The 19,696-nt window shown below is 49.0% G+C and overlaps 1 protein-coding gene across 1 annotated transcript in view; it reads right to left on the bottom strand.

Moving 5' to 3' along the window:
- Positions 1 to 1,552: 1,552 nt before the first annotated feature.
- LOC144268795 (antigen WC1.1-like) overlaps positions 1,553 to 19,696 on the bottom strand; it is a 58,883-nt gene continuing 40,739 nt past the window's right edge. Inside the window, exons 5-15 of the mRNA XM_077824036.1 lie at positions 16,821 to 17,138; positions 16,427 to 16,741; positions 13,542 to 13,856; positions 12,906 to 12,968; positions 12,516 to 12,830; positions 11,551 to 11,736; positions 9,175 to 9,270; positions 7,616 to 7,699; positions 3,841 to 3,930; positions 3,065 to 3,202; positions 1,553 to 1,835 (exon numbers count right to left, since the gene is read on the bottom strand). Of these exons, the coding sequence (XP_077680162.1) occupies positions 1,687 to 1,835; positions 3,065 to 3,202; positions 3,841 to 3,930; positions 7,616 to 7,699; positions 9,175 to 9,270; positions 11,551 to 11,736; positions 12,516 to 12,830; positions 12,906 to 12,968; positions 13,542 to 13,856; positions 16,427 to 16,741; positions 16,821 to 17,138 (2,069 nt within the window). The 3' untranslated portion in view covers positions 1,553 to 1,686. The remainder of the gene's footprint in view (positions 1,836 to 3,064; positions 3,203 to 3,840; positions 3,931 to 7,615; positions 7,700 to 9,174; positions 9,271 to 11,550; positions 11,737 to 12,515; positions 12,831 to 12,905; positions 12,969 to 13,541; positions 13,857 to 16,426; positions 16,742 to 16,820; positions 17,139 to 19,696) is intronic.

Raw genomic sequence — 19,696 nt, 5'->3', positions numbered from 1 at the left:
GCTCAGCTCTCTGGCCAGGTCACTAAAAGGAAGCTGCAGCTCGAAGAGTGAGAGGGGCCATAGGGTGAAAGAAATGACGGGTAGAGACACCATCAGAGAAGGGTAGTGCCTGGCAAGAGCTAATCCCCAGAGCTGCCAGGAGGAGGCACCACGTGCAGTGAGTTGACCCCATGAAAATATCCAAAGATGGCATTGGTCCATTTGGCCACAGCATGGCACTGGGATTTCATGCTGAGTTGTTTGTCCGCTATGACACCTAAATCCTCTTCTGAGTCACAGAAATATGATCTTGCATTTTATTAAAGCTCAGTGTTTGAATGGACCCAAGTGATCCAGATCACAATATCTCTATAACATCCTCCACTTATACAAGGGAATCCCCTACTCAGTCACCTTCACCTACTGCTGTCCCTGTTCTCTTTCCTTTTCTCCAGGATCTGCAGGTGTCATTTTGGGGGGAGTTCTCCTCCTTTCTTTGCCCTGGAACGGGTAGCACAGTCCCTGAGATTTCCCTCCTCAGTCTCCACGGGTCACTGACATGTCTCAGTCATGTCTTTTTAATTTTTCTCTTTTCGAAAGTAAATTGCTGTATTTCTGTGTCTTCATATGACCCCTGACCCTGTTGAATGCAGATGATAGGAAACTCCTTCTCTCATCATTTCTATTTCCATTCTATCCTTCTACAGATGAAGTGACCAAACTGCATGCAGGATTGGTGGTGAAGGAAAGAAAGATATTTCTGCGAAATAGTGATGTACTCTGTGGGCATTCTGGTATTGATTTCACTGAGGGTTCATCCAGAGAACACCTCTGGCTTCTCCACTAGTCAGTACTCAGCTCAGCATTGACTTTAAACTATATTCGTAGATTGTCATGGAAATAAATATTCCACTGTGTGAAAACGATCGGTTTTACTGGGGTTTCTAGTAACAACTCAGTGACTTGTTACTTGTTTTAGCCTTATTGTTTCAGTGGAAACCCAGATTCTTATTAACCCTCCTCTTGTCATTATTTTCTATACAATTTATTTTTTGTCCTAGCAGAAATATTTATCCTCTGTATTTATTGCTAATGGGGAATTCTTTTTACCCGTTTCCTTCAGTTCAGGTGTGAATTACCCAAAGAGAATTTCCCATTTATCTCCTTGGATTCAGGGAAAGTTTCAGATCTGAATTAGGTTTAGGAACAACCATGTTGCTCATCTCAGAATGTTCTCTTGCTGGTGTCTCACTTTTACCACATGCCTGACAGAACATTCAGTGTAAACCCACCTCCCATCAAAGAGCCGGCCATACCCAGAGGTGGCCTGCCCTTGTCTCTTGGTTTGTTGTATCTCAGCCTCTCCCTGTGATGAACCCTGGAAACTGCACAATTCATCTGGCAAGAAACACTTCCACAACAGGGAAGACTTTCAGAAAGGATTTAATATGCAAAAGGAACAAATTCAAGATGAAGAAATTAAAGGCATAAAAAAGCAGGAAACTTCCACCCCTTGAAACAATAGAAAATTATACAAAGAAAGTTTATGAATCTTTTCCCCCTCACACTTGTATTTCTTGCAACTTCACACAAATCTTATAAAAACACCTGCTTTGTCTATCAGACTGGAAGGGACTGTCTCTGGACCATCATAACAGGGGGAGCATTTCTAAGAGAAAGAGGCGAAGCGTTTACATCAGCACAAGGTTATTTTGTCCAATCACATTGTTCTGATATTGATCCCCCAGAGTCACAATGTCCCACATCATCATAACCTGTGTCTCCCGGAGGCAGGAACAGGGTTTCCTTCTCCATCCCAGATACACCTTCACTCCTTCGCAAGTGCAGACTCCCACCTGAAAATACCAAGGGAGACACATACAGTCAGTGGATCCACTCTATGGTGATGGGCAGCAGCAGAGCAAGGCGGCGTTTACAGCAGTGGTTCTCAAACTTATTTGATCACCCCCCATCTTTGTGTCCATTGTAGTTGACGCCCCCCACCCCCACCCCCACCACACAAGTACATCTACTGATTTTAAAAAAATCAGTGTCCAACTCTCACTAAGTATGAAAAGCAGTCGGGCATTGAATCACAAAGAGCCATGTAAGTACATAGCTCCCTGGCTGCCAAGCTCTGAAGGCAGGACTACCGCCAGCAGCAGCAGAGAAGTAAGAGTGGCAACACCATACTCTGCCATCCTTACTTCTGCGCTGCTGCTGGTTGCAGCGCTGCCTTCGAAGCTGGGCACCTGGAAAGTAGCCGCTGCTCTCTGCTCTGGCTTCTCATGCTGCCCCAGAATATATTCTATGCTCCACAGTTTGAGAACCTTTGCTTTACGGTGTGGGCTAGGAATTGTTCCCCCTTCAGTCTTCTGACTTCGTCTAGAACAAGTTCTAATCCATCATCTCGATACACAGTCTAGAAATTAAAACCTTTGGTTTCGAGACCAGCTAACACTGCCCAGTGCCAGCTATAGCTACCTGTAAATTGGTGAAAAAAATCCCAAGCACTTACCAGCCAGGAGCACTTACTTAAGGACATCAGAACTTTCACTCTGCCCTAACAATGAAGATAAGCATCAAGTACTAAGCAATGCACATTTCATCACCACTGCACCTCCTCTGCTCATGGCACAACAGGGAGGGGAGTGGAAATTTAGGCCAAGGATAATGGGCTAAGCCCGACTTTTACAGGAAGTGTCATGGGCTCTTTAGCATTTGTGCAGCAGTAACATGACTTTGGTTTATAAGATTCTGCCCAAAAGATACACGTTCAGTAAATAGGTAGGAATCCAGTACATCAAGAGTAGAGCAGCTACACAAGGATTTGAACCTAGAGCTTGAGGGAATCTGAGCTATCCTGCTGGTTTGACCAGGAAGTACCACCCAGCACAGATCCTACTTTTCCTTTCTCTATTTCCGGCACTGAAGCCTCTTCTTTGAGGGAATGGAGAAATGAGAGAAGGAGAGTTTTTCTCACAGGCGTTGGGTTGGCCAGGGCTGTTCCCTTGCTGTGTACCCCACATTTCCAGCTACCCCACTCTGCAGAGACACTGTGAAGCGCAAACAGTTCTCCACTCACCTGTCTGTGCATCCTTGTCACTTGCCCCAGTGCCTTTTTCATCATTCTGCCCCAAGCCAGGGTCACCTTCAGGGACAGACACTTCTCTGGCATCATCGTAAACAGTCCCTGGGACATCTCCAGGCAGAGCAGGGGCATCTGACGTGAAGATGGGAAGTAATTAAGAGAATATTCACAGTGAAGACAGAAATAAACTACTTGCTGCAGATGCATCAGCCTCACTGGTCCCTGGGGATCTCTCAGCACTTAACTTCCACCTTCAGGGCATTAAGAGAAGCCCTCCTCTGAAACCCTCAGACTGGGGGATTTCACATATCACATTGATTTGATATATTTCAGGAGCTAATTGAGAGGATCCTAGAGCTCCTAGATTACAAGCGTGGGGGGGCGGGGAGCCAGCTAATAAGGTTGGAACATGGGTTCTTGGGTGTAAAATCTCTATGTTCCCCCCAGCACAGCGTGCCTGACACAGATGTACATAAGCTGGGACAGTGACCTGAGCCAAGTATAGCGTGGGCAGCTCCTGAGCGAACTGCTCCTTCAGTCCTTGCTATGGGCCTTTATTATGCCTTTGGACATCACATGCTTCCCTACACCTGGGCCTCCACACAGCTCTTGTAATGCACCTGATCAGCGCCCCCAGCGTTACACCAATAGATAATACTGGTGGGTGAACTTCCTGGTTTTCTTAACAAACCACTATTGTCCCTACTGGGAAATACAGTTAGTTTTTCGTCAGGGTGACGTTGCTTCCAGGAGGCGGATTAAATGCTCACCTCGGCCTTCTGGAGTCTGGGGGATGTCGTTCAAGGCAGGCTCCTCCACGTTATCATAATCCAACTGAGACCCCCCTGGGGAAACTCCCTCTGGAACAGCAAACAGGACACTCAGCCCATGGCACCAGCAGCGTCTCTTCAGTGCAAGTGGCCCTTCTAACTAGAGCTGTTTGTCATGGCACATGAGAGGGGAAGTCGCAGGGGCCCATGCTGAGAAGGGCACAAGTCAGAGAACTACAGTAAAACAGGAGTCCCAGAAATAACTCAGGGCCAATCCTGTCCCTGCAGAATCCAACAGCAGCTCTTTTATGTGTTTCAGTGGGAGCAGGATCTGGGCCTGTGCTGAGATAACAGGTTGGAACACGGGCACTGCCAGGCCAGAGCCGGCCTGTGTGAATCCAGCTGATCTCTGCAGACAGGTTTGAATTTTCCTGTTTCACTGGGGAGGGGAAACCTCCCCTCTGCATGAATTAAAGCTCCCACTGGGAGCTCACTGGCCTGATCCTTTGTGAGCTCCTGCTCTCCACTAGCCTTTCAGGCAGCCCAGGGCTCAGCTTGGCAGCTCTCCAGCTTCTCAGCAGAACTGGCTCATCTGCTCAGTGTCTCCCCCACCCAGCTGCAGGTTAAACTCCCACAGGGCCCAAATCATGGACTCCCTTGAGAGCAGCTGGGGTAGAAATGCCGCCCTGTTTATAATTAGAGATGGGGCCAGGCTGGGAAGTTCAGGTCCAGGATTTTGCTTCAGCCTGTTATAGCGACAGGTGCCAGCCCCAAAACTGAGATCCGAAGCTGGGGTCAGAATCTGCAAATCCCCCCTCCCACAAAGTTCTGGTGGGTTTGGATCAATGAGTTGGGCTGAGCCCATCTGTAATTATAACATAGGACAATCTTATGTGAGCAACAAGGGTGATGTCGTGGTGGGAATCTGCTATAGACCTCCGGACCAGGGGGATGAGGTGGACGAGGCTTTCTTCAGGCAACTCACGGAAGTTACTAGATCACAGGCCCTGGTTCTCATTGGAGACTTCAATCACCCTGATATCTGCTGGGAGAGCAATATAGCGGTGCACAGACAATCCAGGAAATTTTTGGAAAGGGTAGGGGACAATTTCCTGGTGCATGTGCTGGAGGAACCAACTAGGGGCAGAGCTCTTCTTGACCTGCCGCTCACAAACCGGGAAGAATTAGTAGGGGAAGCTAAAGTGGATGGGAACCTGGGAGGCAGTGACCATGAGATGGTCGAGTTCAGGATCCTGACACAGGGAAGAAAGGAGAGCAGCAGAATACGGACCCTGGACTTCAGAAAAGCAGACTTTGACTCCCTCCGGGAACTGATGAGCAGGATCCCCTGGGAGAATAACATGAGGGGGAAAGGAGTCCAGGAGAGCTGCCTGTATTTTAAAGAATCCTTATTGAGGTTACAGGGACAAACCATCCCGATGTGTAGAAAGAATAGTAAATATGGCAGGCGACCAGCTTGGCTTAACAGTGAAATCCTTGCTGATCTTAAACAAAAAAAAGAAGCTTACAAGAAGTGGAAGATTAGACAAATGACCAGGGAAGAGTATAAAAATATTGCTCAGGGATGCAGGAGTGAAATCAGGAAGGCCAAATCACACCTGGAGTTGCAGCTAGCAAGAGATGTTAAGAGTAACAAGAAGGGTTTCTTCAGGTATGTTAGCAACAAGAAGAAAGTCAAGGAAAGCGTGGGCCCCTAACTGAATGAGGGAGGCAACCTAGTGACAGAGGATGTGGAAAAAGCTAATGTATTCAATGCTTCTTTTGCCTCTGTCTTCACGAACAAGGTCAGCTCCCAGACTACTGCACTGCGCAGCACAGCATGGGGAGGAGGTGACCAGCCCTCTGTGGAGAAAGAAGTGGTTCGGGACTATTTAGAAAAGCTGGAAGAGCACAAGTCCATGGGGCCGGATGCACTGCATCCGAGAGTGCTAAAGGAGTTGGCAGATGTGATTGCAGAGCCGTTGGCCATTATCTTTGAAAACTCATGGCGATCGGGGGAAGTCCCAGAGGACTGGAAAAAGGCTAATGTAGTGCCCATCTTTAAAAAAGGGAAGAAGGAGGATCCTGGGAACTACAGGCCAGTCAGCCTCACCTCAGTCCCTGGAAAAATAATGGAGCAGGTCCTCAAGGAATCAATTCTGAAGCACTTAGGGGAGAGGAAAGTGATCAGGAACAGTCAGCATGGATTCACAAAGGGCAAGTCATGTCTGACTAATCTAATTGCCTTCTATGATGAGATGACTGGCTCTGTGGATGAGGGGAAAGCGGTGGACATGTTGTTCCTTGACTTTAGCAAAGCTTTTGACACGGTCTCCCACAGTATTCTTGCCAGCAAGTTAAAGAAGTATGGGCTGGATGAATGGACTATAAGGTGGATAGAAAGTTGGCTAGATTGTCGGGCTCAACGGGTAGTGATAAATGGCTCCATGTCTAGTTGGTAGCCGGTATCAAGTGGAGTGCCCCAGGGGTCGGTCCTGGGGCCTGTTTTGTTCAATATCTTCATAAATGATCTGGAGGATGGTGTGGATTGCACCCTCAGCAAGTTTGCAGATGACACTAAACTGGAAGGAGAGGTAGATACGCTGGATGGTAGGGATAGGATACATAGGGCCCTAGACAAATTAGAGGATTGGGCCAAAAGAAATCTGATGAGGTTCAACAAGGACAAGTGCAGAGTCCTGCACTTAGGATGGAAGAATCCCATGCACCGCTACAGAATAGGGATCGAATGGCTCAGCAGCAGTTCTGCAGAAAAAGACCTAGGGGTTACAGTGGACGAGAAGCTGTATATGAGTTAACAGTGTGCCCTTGTTGCTAAGAAGGCCAATGGCATTTTGGGATGTATACGTAGGGGCATTGCCAGCAGATCAAGAGACGTGATCGTTCCCTTCTATTCGACATTGTTGAGGCCTCATCTGGAGTACTGTGTCCAGTTTTGGGCCCCACACTACAAGAAGGATGTGGAAAAATTGGAAAGAGTCCACTGGAGGGCAACAAAAATGATTAGGGGACTGGAACGCATGACTTATGAGGAGAGGCTGAGGGAACTGGGCTTGTTTAGTCTGCGGAAGAGAAGAATGAGGGGGGATTTGATAGCTGCTTTCAACTACCTGAAAGGGGGTTCCAAAGAGGATGGCTCTAGACTGTTCTCAGTGGTAGCTGGTGACAGAACAAGGAGTAATGGTCTCAAGTTGAAGTGGGGAACGTTTAGGTTGGATATTAGGAAAAACTTTTTCACTAGGAGGGTGGTGAAACACTGGAATGCGTTAGCTAGGGAGGTGGTGGAATCTCCTTCCTTCGAAGTTTTTAAGGTCAGGCTTGACAAAGCCCTGGGTGGGATGATTTAGTTGAGGATTGTTCCTGCTTTGAGCAGGAGGTTGGACTAGATGACCTCCTGAGGTCCCTTCCAACCCTGATATTCTGTGATTCTGATTCTATGATTGATTCCTCTCTCTCTTGGGGAGAAGAGACTAGCCCTGCTGGGCACTGACGCCTCCACCCAAAGACACTGACCCGTCTCCTCCAGCTCCTCACCTGGGGAGGTCACTGGGAGTCACTCAGTGTGCTCAGGAGATGGTCACATGTTCCCATCCTGAGATTCTGACAGAAATCCTGTTCAATGGGATGAGACCCGACTGTGTAAAATGGGAACCGTGTGAGGGGAAATGGCTGCGATTGCAGAAAGTGTCATAGAAATTCTGTTCTCTGCCCAGATTTTGGGTCTCTTGGCCTGAGTCTGCCCCTCCCCCATTACCTTGTTCTGATCCAGGATCATTTTCCCCCTCGCTGTCCCCAGTGTAATACTGCAGCTTCGTCACTGAATCATCTGAATAGGAGACTGGAGAGACGAGAACCAGAAATTCATCACAGTGAGAACAGAACAACTGTGGGACTGGGAACACATCCGGGGCCTGGAGCAGGATTTCCAGTCTCAGTCTATACCTTCCTCTACAGGACGTGGTGACTCACAGCAACTCCGAGTAGTGAGAGTCTGACACAGACTCCCCAAGAGAAATCTCCATGTTATTGTGGTAAATGTGACTGAGGGGATGATACAATCTGACCTGAAGGATGCTGTGGTGAGTGAAAGGCCCGTCTCTGGCTGCTGGTCCAGGGAAGTTCCACAACTGTCCTGGCCTCCTCAGCCACAGAGGGGACTCCTCCTTCTTAAGGGTAAATACCCACCTACCCCATAAATCAGTCGATCAGCTCTCCATGGTGTTTCCAGATTAAACCAAGAAAGGCCCAAAGCAGAGTCTGTGATTCATAAATTTGTTAGTCTCTAAGGTGCCACAAGTACCCCTTTTCTTTTTGTCATTCACTGTAACCATCTTGGCAGTGATGCTGGGGGATGCCCTGAGCATGTTCTCAGAGCTCCACCACAGCAGAGCCCTTGGGCAGGATGTTCCCATCAGACATTGAGACAAAATGGCACAAAGGATAAAAGGGCCAGGATTCAAACTCATGAGGCTCTCCTGGGCTGGTCTCTCTGCTCCAGGGGCAGGAGGGAGCTGACACAACAGACCAGTGGCTGCGGTGGGAGGGGGGCAAAGAACATCCCCTGCTCCAGTGCTCCAAAGAAGTTTTCAAATGATAGTTTAGCCTGCCCCAGACAGTCGCTTTCCTGACCCCTCACTGGTTACACGCCAAGGCTGCAGGACGGGCAGATGGGAAATTAATTGTTCCTAGAATTGGGACACTCAGTGTCCGGTGGGAAGGAAATCCATCTCTCTCAGTCTACATGAGTAACTGCTGGTCTCACCACAGACCCAGCTCCCACAGCTAGATCTTGGTAAAAAAACCAGGTGGTTTGGTTTTCTGACCATTGGGGGAAAAAAGAAAAACATAAGATTGTTTTTAGTTGAGCCAAAAATGATTTTTTTTTTGTCAATTTTTGGGAAATGCAAAAGTAAAAAAAAAAAGCTTAATGTTGAATGAAACCATATGGTGTTCTTTTGGACATTTGTTAATTTTTGTTTATTTGTTTTCTTTCCGATAATATTAAAGGAAATTTCTAATGGAAAAGTAATATCCAATTGAAAAAAACAAAATGTTTTCTTTAGAAAGTGTTGAAATGAAATGAATCATTCTGTGTGTATTTGGAACAATTGGGTGAAATTGATAGGAATTTGTGAAATGTTTCGGTGTCTCTGAATCTGCATTTTTCACCAAAACATTTCATAACGGAGACTTTTGCCCAGCTCCAGTGACAAGCTCACAGGGCTGAAGCTGCAGTGATTTAAATCTGGGTCAGGGCCTCCGATGGATGGGGCATTAGATAGCTGCTCCCTGTTAAGAGTGAGACCCACAGACCTGAGTGACTGAACATCTCCTGCTTTTTTCTCATCAGGTTATAATCAATCTCCTCGTACACGGCCTCAGAGAAGGGATCCAAGGGTCTTCTGGAGCCTGAAAACAAAGGGCAGGGTTTGCACAGGGTCATTGAAACCAGAGATGGGAAATACTATGGGATCATCCAGCCCCTCCCCGTGGGCTCAGTGCAAGCCTGAACCCTACCGCACATTCCCAGTGCTGGAATTTAAATGAGCCAGGTGACAGGGTTTCTTTCCATCACAGCCCTTTGATGATGGTTCCCAGGGCTAATTCTCTGTCAGGAAGCTTCCTCACATTTATCTTAAATGTTTTTTAATCTCATCTCATTATTTCTGGTTATTCCCCTTTGGAGCAGCTTAAATAATTCTTCCCCCATGCAGGTTTTTCTCTGCAAAATGGTGAGAACATCTTTTTTTTCATCGAGTTTAAGGCCAGACGGGACCATTAGAACATCTAGTCTGATCTCCTGTATAATACAGGCCATTGCATTTCACCCAGTTTCCTCTAGGTTTGAGCCAAAAGATGCACTTAGAGTAAAGCATTTCAGTCCTCAGGAGAATAAACTCTTGTGTGCCAAAGTCAGAAAGCAGGAGCGAGTAAGGTGCCACCAATGCCGAAGGGCCCCACAGTGGCAGGGAACTGGTTCCCTGAGAGATGCCTTGATAATCCTGGCAGGTGATCCACGCTCCATGCTTCAGAGGAAGAGGAAAATCCCCCAAGGTCTCTTTTTGCCAATCTGACCTGGGGGGAAATTTCTTCCTGACCCCAAATCTGACAATTGGTTTGACCCTGAACATGTGGAAAAGACCACCTATCTTCGAAAGAGGTTTCTCTGTATCACCTCAGAGGACTGGTCCAGCCCATCCAGTGACACATATCCCTCTGTAGCTAACGCCTGATGCTTCAGAGGAGGGCAAGAAACAAAATGAAGCAAAACAAAACACAAAGATGGGGGCTTCCCAGAATTCCTTCCTGACCCCTGCAGGAGACTGGATGAAGCCCTGAAGCATGAGATCTGATTATAGTCATTGTCTTTCTGCAAAGTTGTGAATGTTACATGTATGTTGATGGCAGTCCCATCCTCTATCTTCTTGCCAAGGAGCTGGTAGCTAATGTTTGTATAAAGTGTGTTATAGATGTAAAATCCCCTACAAGTGCCAGCTTTGAATACAAGACAGTAAAATGCTCCTTTCCCACACTTCTGCTTCCTAAGATTGTCTTTTCTACTGGATCACGCTCTTCACAACTATTTACCACAGCTCTATTTTTATACACCTTTTTTCCTTGACAATATTTCCAATTTCTCTCGGTCCCTTTTCCATGATGTCTCTCCTCATGATATTCAGATCCCCTCCCTGTGGTAGATACTGCAGCTCCAGGCAGTATCTTTGGGAACCACTGTATTAAAGCTATGAATGGTTTATGTTCTTCTGCATGTCGGAGGGTTACCACAGCTCCTCCAGGAAGAAAAAACACTGAGTGTGTGTGGGGGGGGTGGGGGGGGGTGGGTGATTAAGGTGAATCACTGAGATTGTAAACAACTCCAGAAAGGTAACAACCTTCAGAGTGGTTTATACAGACTGGTTCAAACTGGGTTACCAGAGACCAAGAGACAATGGAGGACTTCTGATATGAAAGGCTGAGTTTAAAAAGACTCAAGGCCTTCATTTTGATTCTGCAAATGGGCAGGACCTTCTGTCCATGGGGATCCCAACACGGAATCGTTGGAGGGATGTTGATCTACCAGGCTGCCCATGAGGAAGATGGGTGAATTCTGGTATGTTCAGCAAGTGTGGAGGAATTTTTATTGTTTTTAATGTTTTCTCTGTCACACTTTTATCCTAGGAATAAGGTGTAATCTGCTGAGAGAGAGCTGGGTGGTAACTTGTAACTGCTCCCAATGCCCTGCTCATAGCCCTTGAGAAGAAAGCACAGCATGGGGGCTGGCCTGTAGGCAGACTGGTTTGCTGGTGTTATCACAGTGGAAGGCAGGGGGCTGTGCAGCCTTAAAAACCCCTGGCCACAAGGAGATGGGACAGGGGGTTCCCACCCAGAGACAGGTGGCAGCAGGAGGCCTGAGTAGGCACTCCTGGAGTGGATCACCGGAGGGTGGGGGCGGGTGGGGATACAGATGCCATTTCTCTGAAACTGTAAAGGTCCCTAGCTAGGATCATCTCCAGATTTCATGGCTGGGCTGTTCCACTGCCAGACAGTTAATGAAATATTCAATGAGAGAGGAGTTAACCGGCACCCTTGGCCACCCCACCCAGCCTGGTATCGCCCCTCACCCTGACACCCTGCAGCCCCCCTGCTATTGCAGAAACATTTCACACAGTGACACCAATCAGGACCCACCTCTGCGCTGTGCCCTGGCACTTCGCACCTGCGCCCCCAGGATGATTAAGACCAGGCAGAGCAGGGCCCCCAGGATAATGCAGATGACCACGGGCACTGTGACTCTCCCACTGTTGGTCAGAGGGCGGCGCGGGGGAGCTGGATGGAAATGAACATGTGACAGGGAGAGATTAGCCTGTGAGAGTCCTGGGATCCCAGGGAGCTCCCCAGTCACTCATTGCAGGGCCCAGGACAGCAGGGTAATGGGCTGGGACACAGTCTGTGCACCATGGGGGCAGCTCACAGCATGCTATTTAAATCATGGGCCCTGCCCGGTCAGCTGGAGCCAGCAGACAGGAATCCTCTGGCTCAGCACAGCCTGCAGCTCCCACCCGGGTGTCATTCGCCCTCAGATGTCACAAGCCATGGAAAGGAGCTCCTTCCCTCAGGCTGCAGCTTGCAGCTCCTCTGCTGTGACCCAGCACCAGGGAAATTTAACCCTTGATGGGAGGAAGGGGATGCTTTAACTGGGGTATTTGGAAAATCTGTCCTCTCCGTCAGACCTGCAAAATTAAAGGGAGGAAACTTGGAACCTGTAGTAAGGGAGAGGTAACGTGTTTGTTCCTGGGGGGGATCCTCACCTCTGAGAGTCCCTGGTTGTCTCCAGCTGTCACCTCCACAAACTCCCTCACAGCAGCACAGGACCTGTTTGTTAGTGATTTAGGGCCCAAGTCCCTTGTGCTCTGTGCAGCAATGAGGACTCTCATAAGAAACCAGCACAGTGGGGCCTGTGATGGATGCAGGGGCTATGTGGGCTGATGCCTGAGCCAGTCTGACACCACAAAGGTTCCACCCCTCAACATCCAGGATGCTCCAGCACTCAGGAGATGGGAGGGCCTGGTCTGGGACCAAAGGGGATGGGTGGGCTAAACCATCCTTTTCCCTGAATATTACAGCATGTAGCAGAAACATCTCCTGTCACTCACCTGAGCAATTCACGGCAGCATCTTCCTTATGACCACAGTTGCTCTCACCCCAGGGCCTGGCAGGACAGTCCCAGAGAGATGACTCTGTCCCTCTGCAATTCAACGTCTCCACCCAGATGGGACCAGTCCCCTCGCCGAATGCAGCCTCGCCCGGGGCAGATACAGCAGAGCCACAGCCCAGTTGTTGACACACAACGTTAGCATCCGCCATGTCCCAGGAGTCATCACAAACTGTTCCCCACGAGCCACGGTACCAAACCTCCACTCTCCCCGAGCATCTGTCCTCTCCTCCCACAATGCGTAACTTGTCCTGGTCTAGAAATGCAGAAACCTCACATGTTACTGGGACAACTTAGGGACCACGAGGGAGACAGTGAGAAGCAGAGATACCTGTGCAGCTTGGAGAGTTCGGGCATTCGGCAAACAGGGTCTGAGTTGGTTTTGGTTTTTTTCCTATGGAGAGAAAAAGCTGAGGTGAATGCAATGGGCTGTGTGTGTGATGTGGGAGTAGAATTTATCTGTATTTTAACCCCCTAATTTCAGCACTGTGTGAACTGAAATGTGAACGCTGGGTCACTTAATACCTAATTAATTTGCTATTTAGCTGTTATTCAGACACACAGGCCGGCATGCACCCAGACTTGTGGGGGATTCCAGTTCTGACCCAAACTGCACAGCCTGGGTCCATCTCTGATAGTTCATCCCAAAAGGATTAATAACTACAGAGCTGTCTCATGACGGTCTCTAGGGAGAGGCTTTTCTTGGCTCTCAGACTACCTTATCGCAGTGTCCAACACCGGTCTCTTTTAAAATTAATTGATTAACTTCCATGTTTGTTGTTAATCAGAAAAATGCTTATTCCTATAAAACATCATGAAAATATGTTTGTATCTTGTGTTGAGAATTTAAATCTGCCTACACTGAGATGTAAACAACAACAAAAATTCTATCCTAACCTTTCCATTAATTAAACTCATCGTTTGCATGTGAGTTTGCACGCGCGCATGCAGGTAGTTTCAGAATTACCAGTGCAAGAAATATGGGTCTCTTCTGCTCGGTTATCACATGACCTTGGATTCCAGGGCTCTGACGGGCACTGCCAGAGGGAGCTGTGCTGCTCACTGCATGCAACGTGGTCCAGCCACGTGGGACCAGAACCTGGTCCATATTCAAAGTCACTTGCAATCTGCCCTCCGTCCCCACAGTTCAGCTGTTTGCAGACAATTGCTGGGGTGACTCCAGACATCTGATTGGAGCAAACACTGCCCCACGTCCCGTTGTAGAAAACCTCCAGCCGCCCAGCACAGTCACTGTTGCTCACCAGCCTCAGATCTGTGAACTCTAGAAGGAAATGCAGAAAAAGGGAATTTAAATCATTTGATTCTGAAACGAACTGGGGTGTGAAGAGTGAAATCCCAGCGATTGCTAATGATCCTGTGCATCATTCTGCAGGAGCAACGGCTAGGGAAACACTCCAAGAGTAAGAGATGCTTTTAGACACTACAGGCCCCTTAGAAATACAGTGGGCATCTCTGGAAGGCCACCATTTACCAGCAGCTACATACAGATTGTAATAGATAACGGCTGGGAAGGATTGTGACATTGGCAGGCCAGATGCCAGCTCTTGCCCAGGCTGCAGGCCTTGGCTGAAAACTTACAATCTCGTAGCTGGAGACCAGGCAGGGTCACATGTGTGTGAGTTTTGCTGAAAACAGGTATTAGTCTTGGAAGAATGTATTGAGTGTTTAGACTTTATGAAATGCTGGTTAGTTGCTGTGGGCACTAATCTCACTTGTAATGTTTGTGGTCCATGCTACAAGAACATATGCAAGTTTTGCTTTATACTGAAAATGTTTGCTCTGAACTTGTGAACTCAGGCACGGGAATGATCCCCGCCGCCCATCCCCTGCATGTAGTACATGCAGAAGGTCTTATCCCATGGCTTTGAAGGCTGGAAGAGGGAAATAAAAATAATAGATGGGAAGAGTTTTCATCTTTTTGGCTGTTTGAACTGTGACAGGGCTAAAGAAACCAAACTGAAGCCCGAGACCCCAAGGGGTTACCCCTGGGTCAGCGCTGAAGGACATTTGGACTTGACAGATCACTACAACTCTGTCACTCCGAGGATATAAATGGTAACTCATTTGTGTGTAGATGATTGCTTGCTTTAACCGTGTAAACAACCCTTTTATTTCTTTTTCCTAGTGAATAAACCTGTACATACTTTATTACAGGATTGGCTACAGGCATTGTCTTTGGTGTAAGATCCAGGGTACCAAGTGATCTGAGTAAGTGGCTGGTCTCTTGGGATTGGAAGAAACCTGAATGTGATGTGATTTTTGGTGTAAATGACCACTTATCACTAAGTCCAGTTTGTTTGGGTGACAATAGACTGGAGAGTCTAAGGGGACTGTCTGTGACTCCATGGTAAGATAGATACAGTGACCCAGGACTAAGTTCCCTCTAAGCTGCGTGGCCATGTGGACACACAGAAGGCTATCAAAGGCCACATAGGCACGCAGCCACAGGGGCCTAGACTGGAGAGGCACCTCTTCCCCAGCCCCAGAGCTGCCGCAGTGGGGAGAGGTGCCTCTCCCCTGGCCCCAGGCTGCTGCAGCAAGAGAGGCCTTCGGGGAGTCCTCTCTTCCTGCTGCAGCCCCAGGGCAGCCAGAACTACAAACCCCTCATCCCTGGCCCCACCCCAGAGCTCGCACCCCCAGCCAGAGCTCTCACCCCGTGCACAGCCACCCTCTGCCCCAGCCCTGGGCTGCCTCCCACATTCTGAACCCCTCAGCCCCAACCCCACCACACATCACCTCTAGACTGGTGCACAGAACAAAATTCATTCCGCACATGGATGTAAAAATTAGAGGGAACATTGGTCCAGGAGTTCACATCTGTTACAGGCTTGGTGAAATCTACTTATAGAACACACCAGCAGTTTGGGGTATTGCCTTGTTTCTCACCATCTGCCCTGAGGTGGGCACTCAGTGCCATGAGCCACTCCAGACAGTGTGACAGGGATCATGAGATCAAATAATTTGACCTTCTGTAAAACAGCTGCATAGAGCCTAATAACTTGAGTTTGATATAAGCATAACTTCCAGAAAGGCATCCAGTCTAGACAGGAAGACTTCAAGAGATGCAGAATGCACCATTTCCCCGGTAGTTTGTTCCGATGGTTAATCACCCGCCCTGTTAAAAACCTGGGCCTTATTTCTGATCTGAATTTGTCTGGTTTCAGCTTCTAGCCATTGACTCTTGTTCTGCCTTTCTGCATTAGATTAAAGAGCCCTTTAGGAAGTGGTATGTTCTCCTTGTGAAGGGACTTATGCCCTGTAATCAAGTTACCTCTTGGTCATTTTGATAAGCTAAACAGATTCAGCATCTGAAATCTCTCACTGTAAGGCTTTTATTCATCAGATCACTTTTGTGGCTCTTCTCTGCTCCAATTTTTGTGGACATCAGAACTGGACACAGTATTCCAGTATCTGTCTCACCAGCACCAGGTACAACAGTAAAATTTAGTCCCTACTCCTACTCACTACTCCCCTGTTTATACATCCAAGGTTCGCATTAGCCCGTTTTGCCACACATGGCACTGGGAGCTCATGTTCAGTTATTTCTCCACTAGGACCCTACATCCTTTTCAGTCACTGCTTTCCATGATACAATCCCCTTCAGATACCTGAGATGCAGCCTTCTAGCATTAGGGAAATCTTTCAATATCTCCAACACCTCTAGATGGGAGCTGAGGACTTTCTAATGGTGACCCTGGTAGGTAGTTACACAAGGGAAAGGGAGGCAGAGACAGTCAGGGAGAGTATCATTCTCAGCAATCTCCTTAAACATCTGCCCGCTCCATTTAATCCGCTGGTTACCAGGCTCATGTGAGCATTCCCAGAACAGACCTGAGCAGAGAACTCCCGCATCCTCTTTGTGTCTGCAGTTGTGCTGGCCCCAGCCCCCGGAAGGACACGCCCAGAGATCGGATTCCTTCCCAGAGCAGTTCACATCGTCCAGCCAGATCTGCCCAGATCCTTGCCCATAATGAGCAGAGACAGTTGCATTGATGGCGCGTCCGCATCCCAGCTGTTTGCAAACGACATCGGAGTCTGACAGATCCCAGGAATCATCGCAGACCGTCCCCCAGCTGCCATTGTAATAAATCTCCACTCTCCCGGCACAGCGACCTGTCCCATTCACCAGTCTGATCCGCCAGCTCCCTGCAGGGATAGATCCCAGCTGTTAATATGTATTTTCCTGCTGAACAGAAAATGTTTGTGAGATTTGGAAATGAATCACCTGAGCAAAGGACACCGACATCCTCAGCAATTCCTGCCTGGGCTGTCTCAGACGTGGAGATGTCACAGAGAGTCAGACGAGTCTCATTTCCTGCACACTGGACCCTTCTCAGCCCCACAGGGCCCGTTCCATTCTCAGACTTCGGGGGGATAAAAGCTTTCTCAGCGACTCCGCACTGGAGCTCCCTGCACACCACGCTGGCATCGTTCATGTCCCACTGGTCATCCAGCACTCTGCCCCACACACCACGGAGGGAAATCTCAACTCTCCCGTCACACCGGCTCTCTCCATTCAGGAGTCTGAGTGATTCAGAGTGACCTGGGCTCAGGAGAGATGGGAAACACAATGAATAACACTCTGTCTTATACACTAGAAATAATGCACATGAAATTGTGGACTATTTCTCAATAAGAAGGTATAAGCCAGTGATCAGAGTGTGTCACAGTGTTAAAGGGAACAACCTCTGTCAGAAGACACTTATTCCTATGAATCTATACATGGAAGGTGCTATGAGGATTGTAAAACTCTGAGCTTGACACAAGGGCTTGACAACGGACTCTCTAAATGTGTGAGCGAGGGAATTCCTGCTGATTACTGATTGGGAAAATAGTCTCTGTGTGTGGTGGTGGAATGGCTGCTGAGGTTTGTAGTCACTTTATCCAGGCTTAAATGCCTGGAAGCCAGTGAACGGTGTCTGCACAAGCACTTAGCAGGTGGGTCGTGAATGATTTAGCCAAGTTTGCCTTCAGGAAGTTTGGCCAATGGAAGAGCAGGGTTCATGGTGGTCAGGAACAGGTTATTTTTGGTAAATTTCCTTAGTTCCCCCTGATCTTTGCTCAGTAGGTGGCAACTTTCTTGGTTCACGTGGATCCAGTGCAGGAGCTCCTCGTGTTAGATAGTTCCCGGAACTGGTGGTTCTGACTGGAGCTGTCCCCTGAAATGTGGTGTCATCTCTGAGTCCAACGTAAGATTCCAGCTGATCAATTCATAGCACAAGAAGCAGGTTGTGTGTGGGGTGGGGAAGGGGACGTGCTTTGTTGGTGAATATTGTGACTCCCTTGGGATGTGAATCTCAGTCTTTGCATGTGTCTCAGAATCCGAGAGTCCGGCATCAGCGTGGTAAGTTAGGAATTACTCACCGAGTTCAGACCCAGGTGCAGCCAGGAGAGACTGACAATGTTAAAAGACAACAGCAGAGTCAGTGCAGGGCACACCCACTGGCTGTGTCGGGTACAGTATGTACTAGTATGGCAACCTGACGGGTGCAGTGTGTGCGCACTGGATCCAAACAGCTCAAGGATCTTGGTAGCCAAATAACATTTCAAGGCTAAGAGTGAAATCCTGGCCCCACTGAAGGCAATGGTAAAACCTCCATTGACTTCAACGGAGCCAGGAGTTCGCCCAAAGACTGAACCAAGAGACTGCCTGCATGCAGCTAGTGTAGTGCAGGGGTGTAGCCACGGGTGGGCTGTGGCCCACCCAGTGATCATCCAGGCCCACCCAAATCAGGGCCGGAGCCCCCGAATCCACAGGCTGGGACTCCTACCCCCAGCTCGGTGTCCGTCAGTCTGGCCGCATCTTTCTCCTGCGAGCGCCATGCGCTGCTTCCCTGGTCTCTGACCCCAGCACTAGCCCCACAGGGGGTGTGCCTCATGAGGGCAGGTCTGGGTGGGGCTAGTGCTGGGGCCGGAGACTGGGGCAGCAGCTCCCGGCACCGGCAGGAAAGGGATGTGGCTGGGCTGATGGACACTGAGCCAGTGTCGGGAAGGGTGAGCAGAGCTTGAGCCCTAGTGGGACCCCACTTTGCCCAAAATACACACCTAGGTGACCAGATGTCCCGATTTTATCGGGAAAGTCCTGATATTTCGGGCTTTTTCTTATATAGGCGCCTATTACCTCCCACCACTTGTCTAATTTTTCACATTTCCTATCTGGTTACCCTAGGCATGCCCCGCAGCCTGTGTGCCCCGGGCAGCCTCAGCTTTGGGTGCCTGCTGAGCGGTAAGGCTCGGCTGGAAGGGGTGGAGGGAGGAGAGCCCCCCTTCCTCCTGCCCCCTTCCCAGGGCACCGGATTCCTCCTGCGCCCCTCCCTCTGCTCCTCGCGTCACTGCCCACCCCGGAAAGCTGGGGCCCACCCAAGTTTCCTGTCCTCGGTATGCCGCTAGTGTAGTGTGAGGGTAGAGAGTAGATCTGGGGCTTTCCGAGGAGGCTCATGGATATAACTGGGTACCACAGCTCCGCAGCAAGGCCAGATGGGATCACGGCAGATGGAGCTCGTATGGAAGGGACCAGGTGTTTTTCCTTAGAAGGAATTCTCCTTCCAGCAATTGCTGAGGAGTTCCCTCCGAGAACCAGGGTCTGGGCTGGGTAGCTAGTTAGGAGAGGCAGGGCAGGGCTGCAGGGAATTCAGGTAGGAAAGCCGGTAGCAGCCTCTGTGAGAGGCAGGAGAACTGCCAGGTGAATTACCCGCAAGGTACAAAGGTATCAGTTGTAAAGAGGAGAGTAGACGTCTGTTGAGAGTTCTGGGCAGGGCCACATAGGCTTAGTCATGGTGTGTGACAGCACCAGAGACTCTGGGCTCTGTGGGAGACAGTCCTGGAAGCTATGTGTCCATTATTAGGAAGAAGGTTGAAATCCAGGGCTTCTGCAGTAGGTTTCTCTGTAAGGATCCCAGTTCCAGCCAGGCAAGAAGCCCTGTAGAGACTCTGTACATGGATGAGAAGATGGGGCAGAGAGGGGAGCTCAAACTTCATTAAGCAGGAGGGGTCCCTGTGGTGAGAGGAGAAGCAGATGATCACAATGGCCTTTTTGGGTCTTAAAACTCTATGCATCTATAGACCCATAAGACGGGCTCCATTTAGCCACAAGGGAACCAG

The sequence above is a fragment of the Eretmochelys imbricata genome, chromosome 1, assembly GCF_965152235.1.
Source record: "Eretmochelys imbricata isolate rEreImb1 chromosome 1, rEreImb1.hap1, whole genome shotgun sequence".
NCBI lineage: Eukaryota > Metazoa > Chordata > Testudines > Cheloniidae > Eretmochelys > Eretmochelys imbricata.
This window is presented reverse-complemented; position numbering and strand designations above follow the sequence as displayed.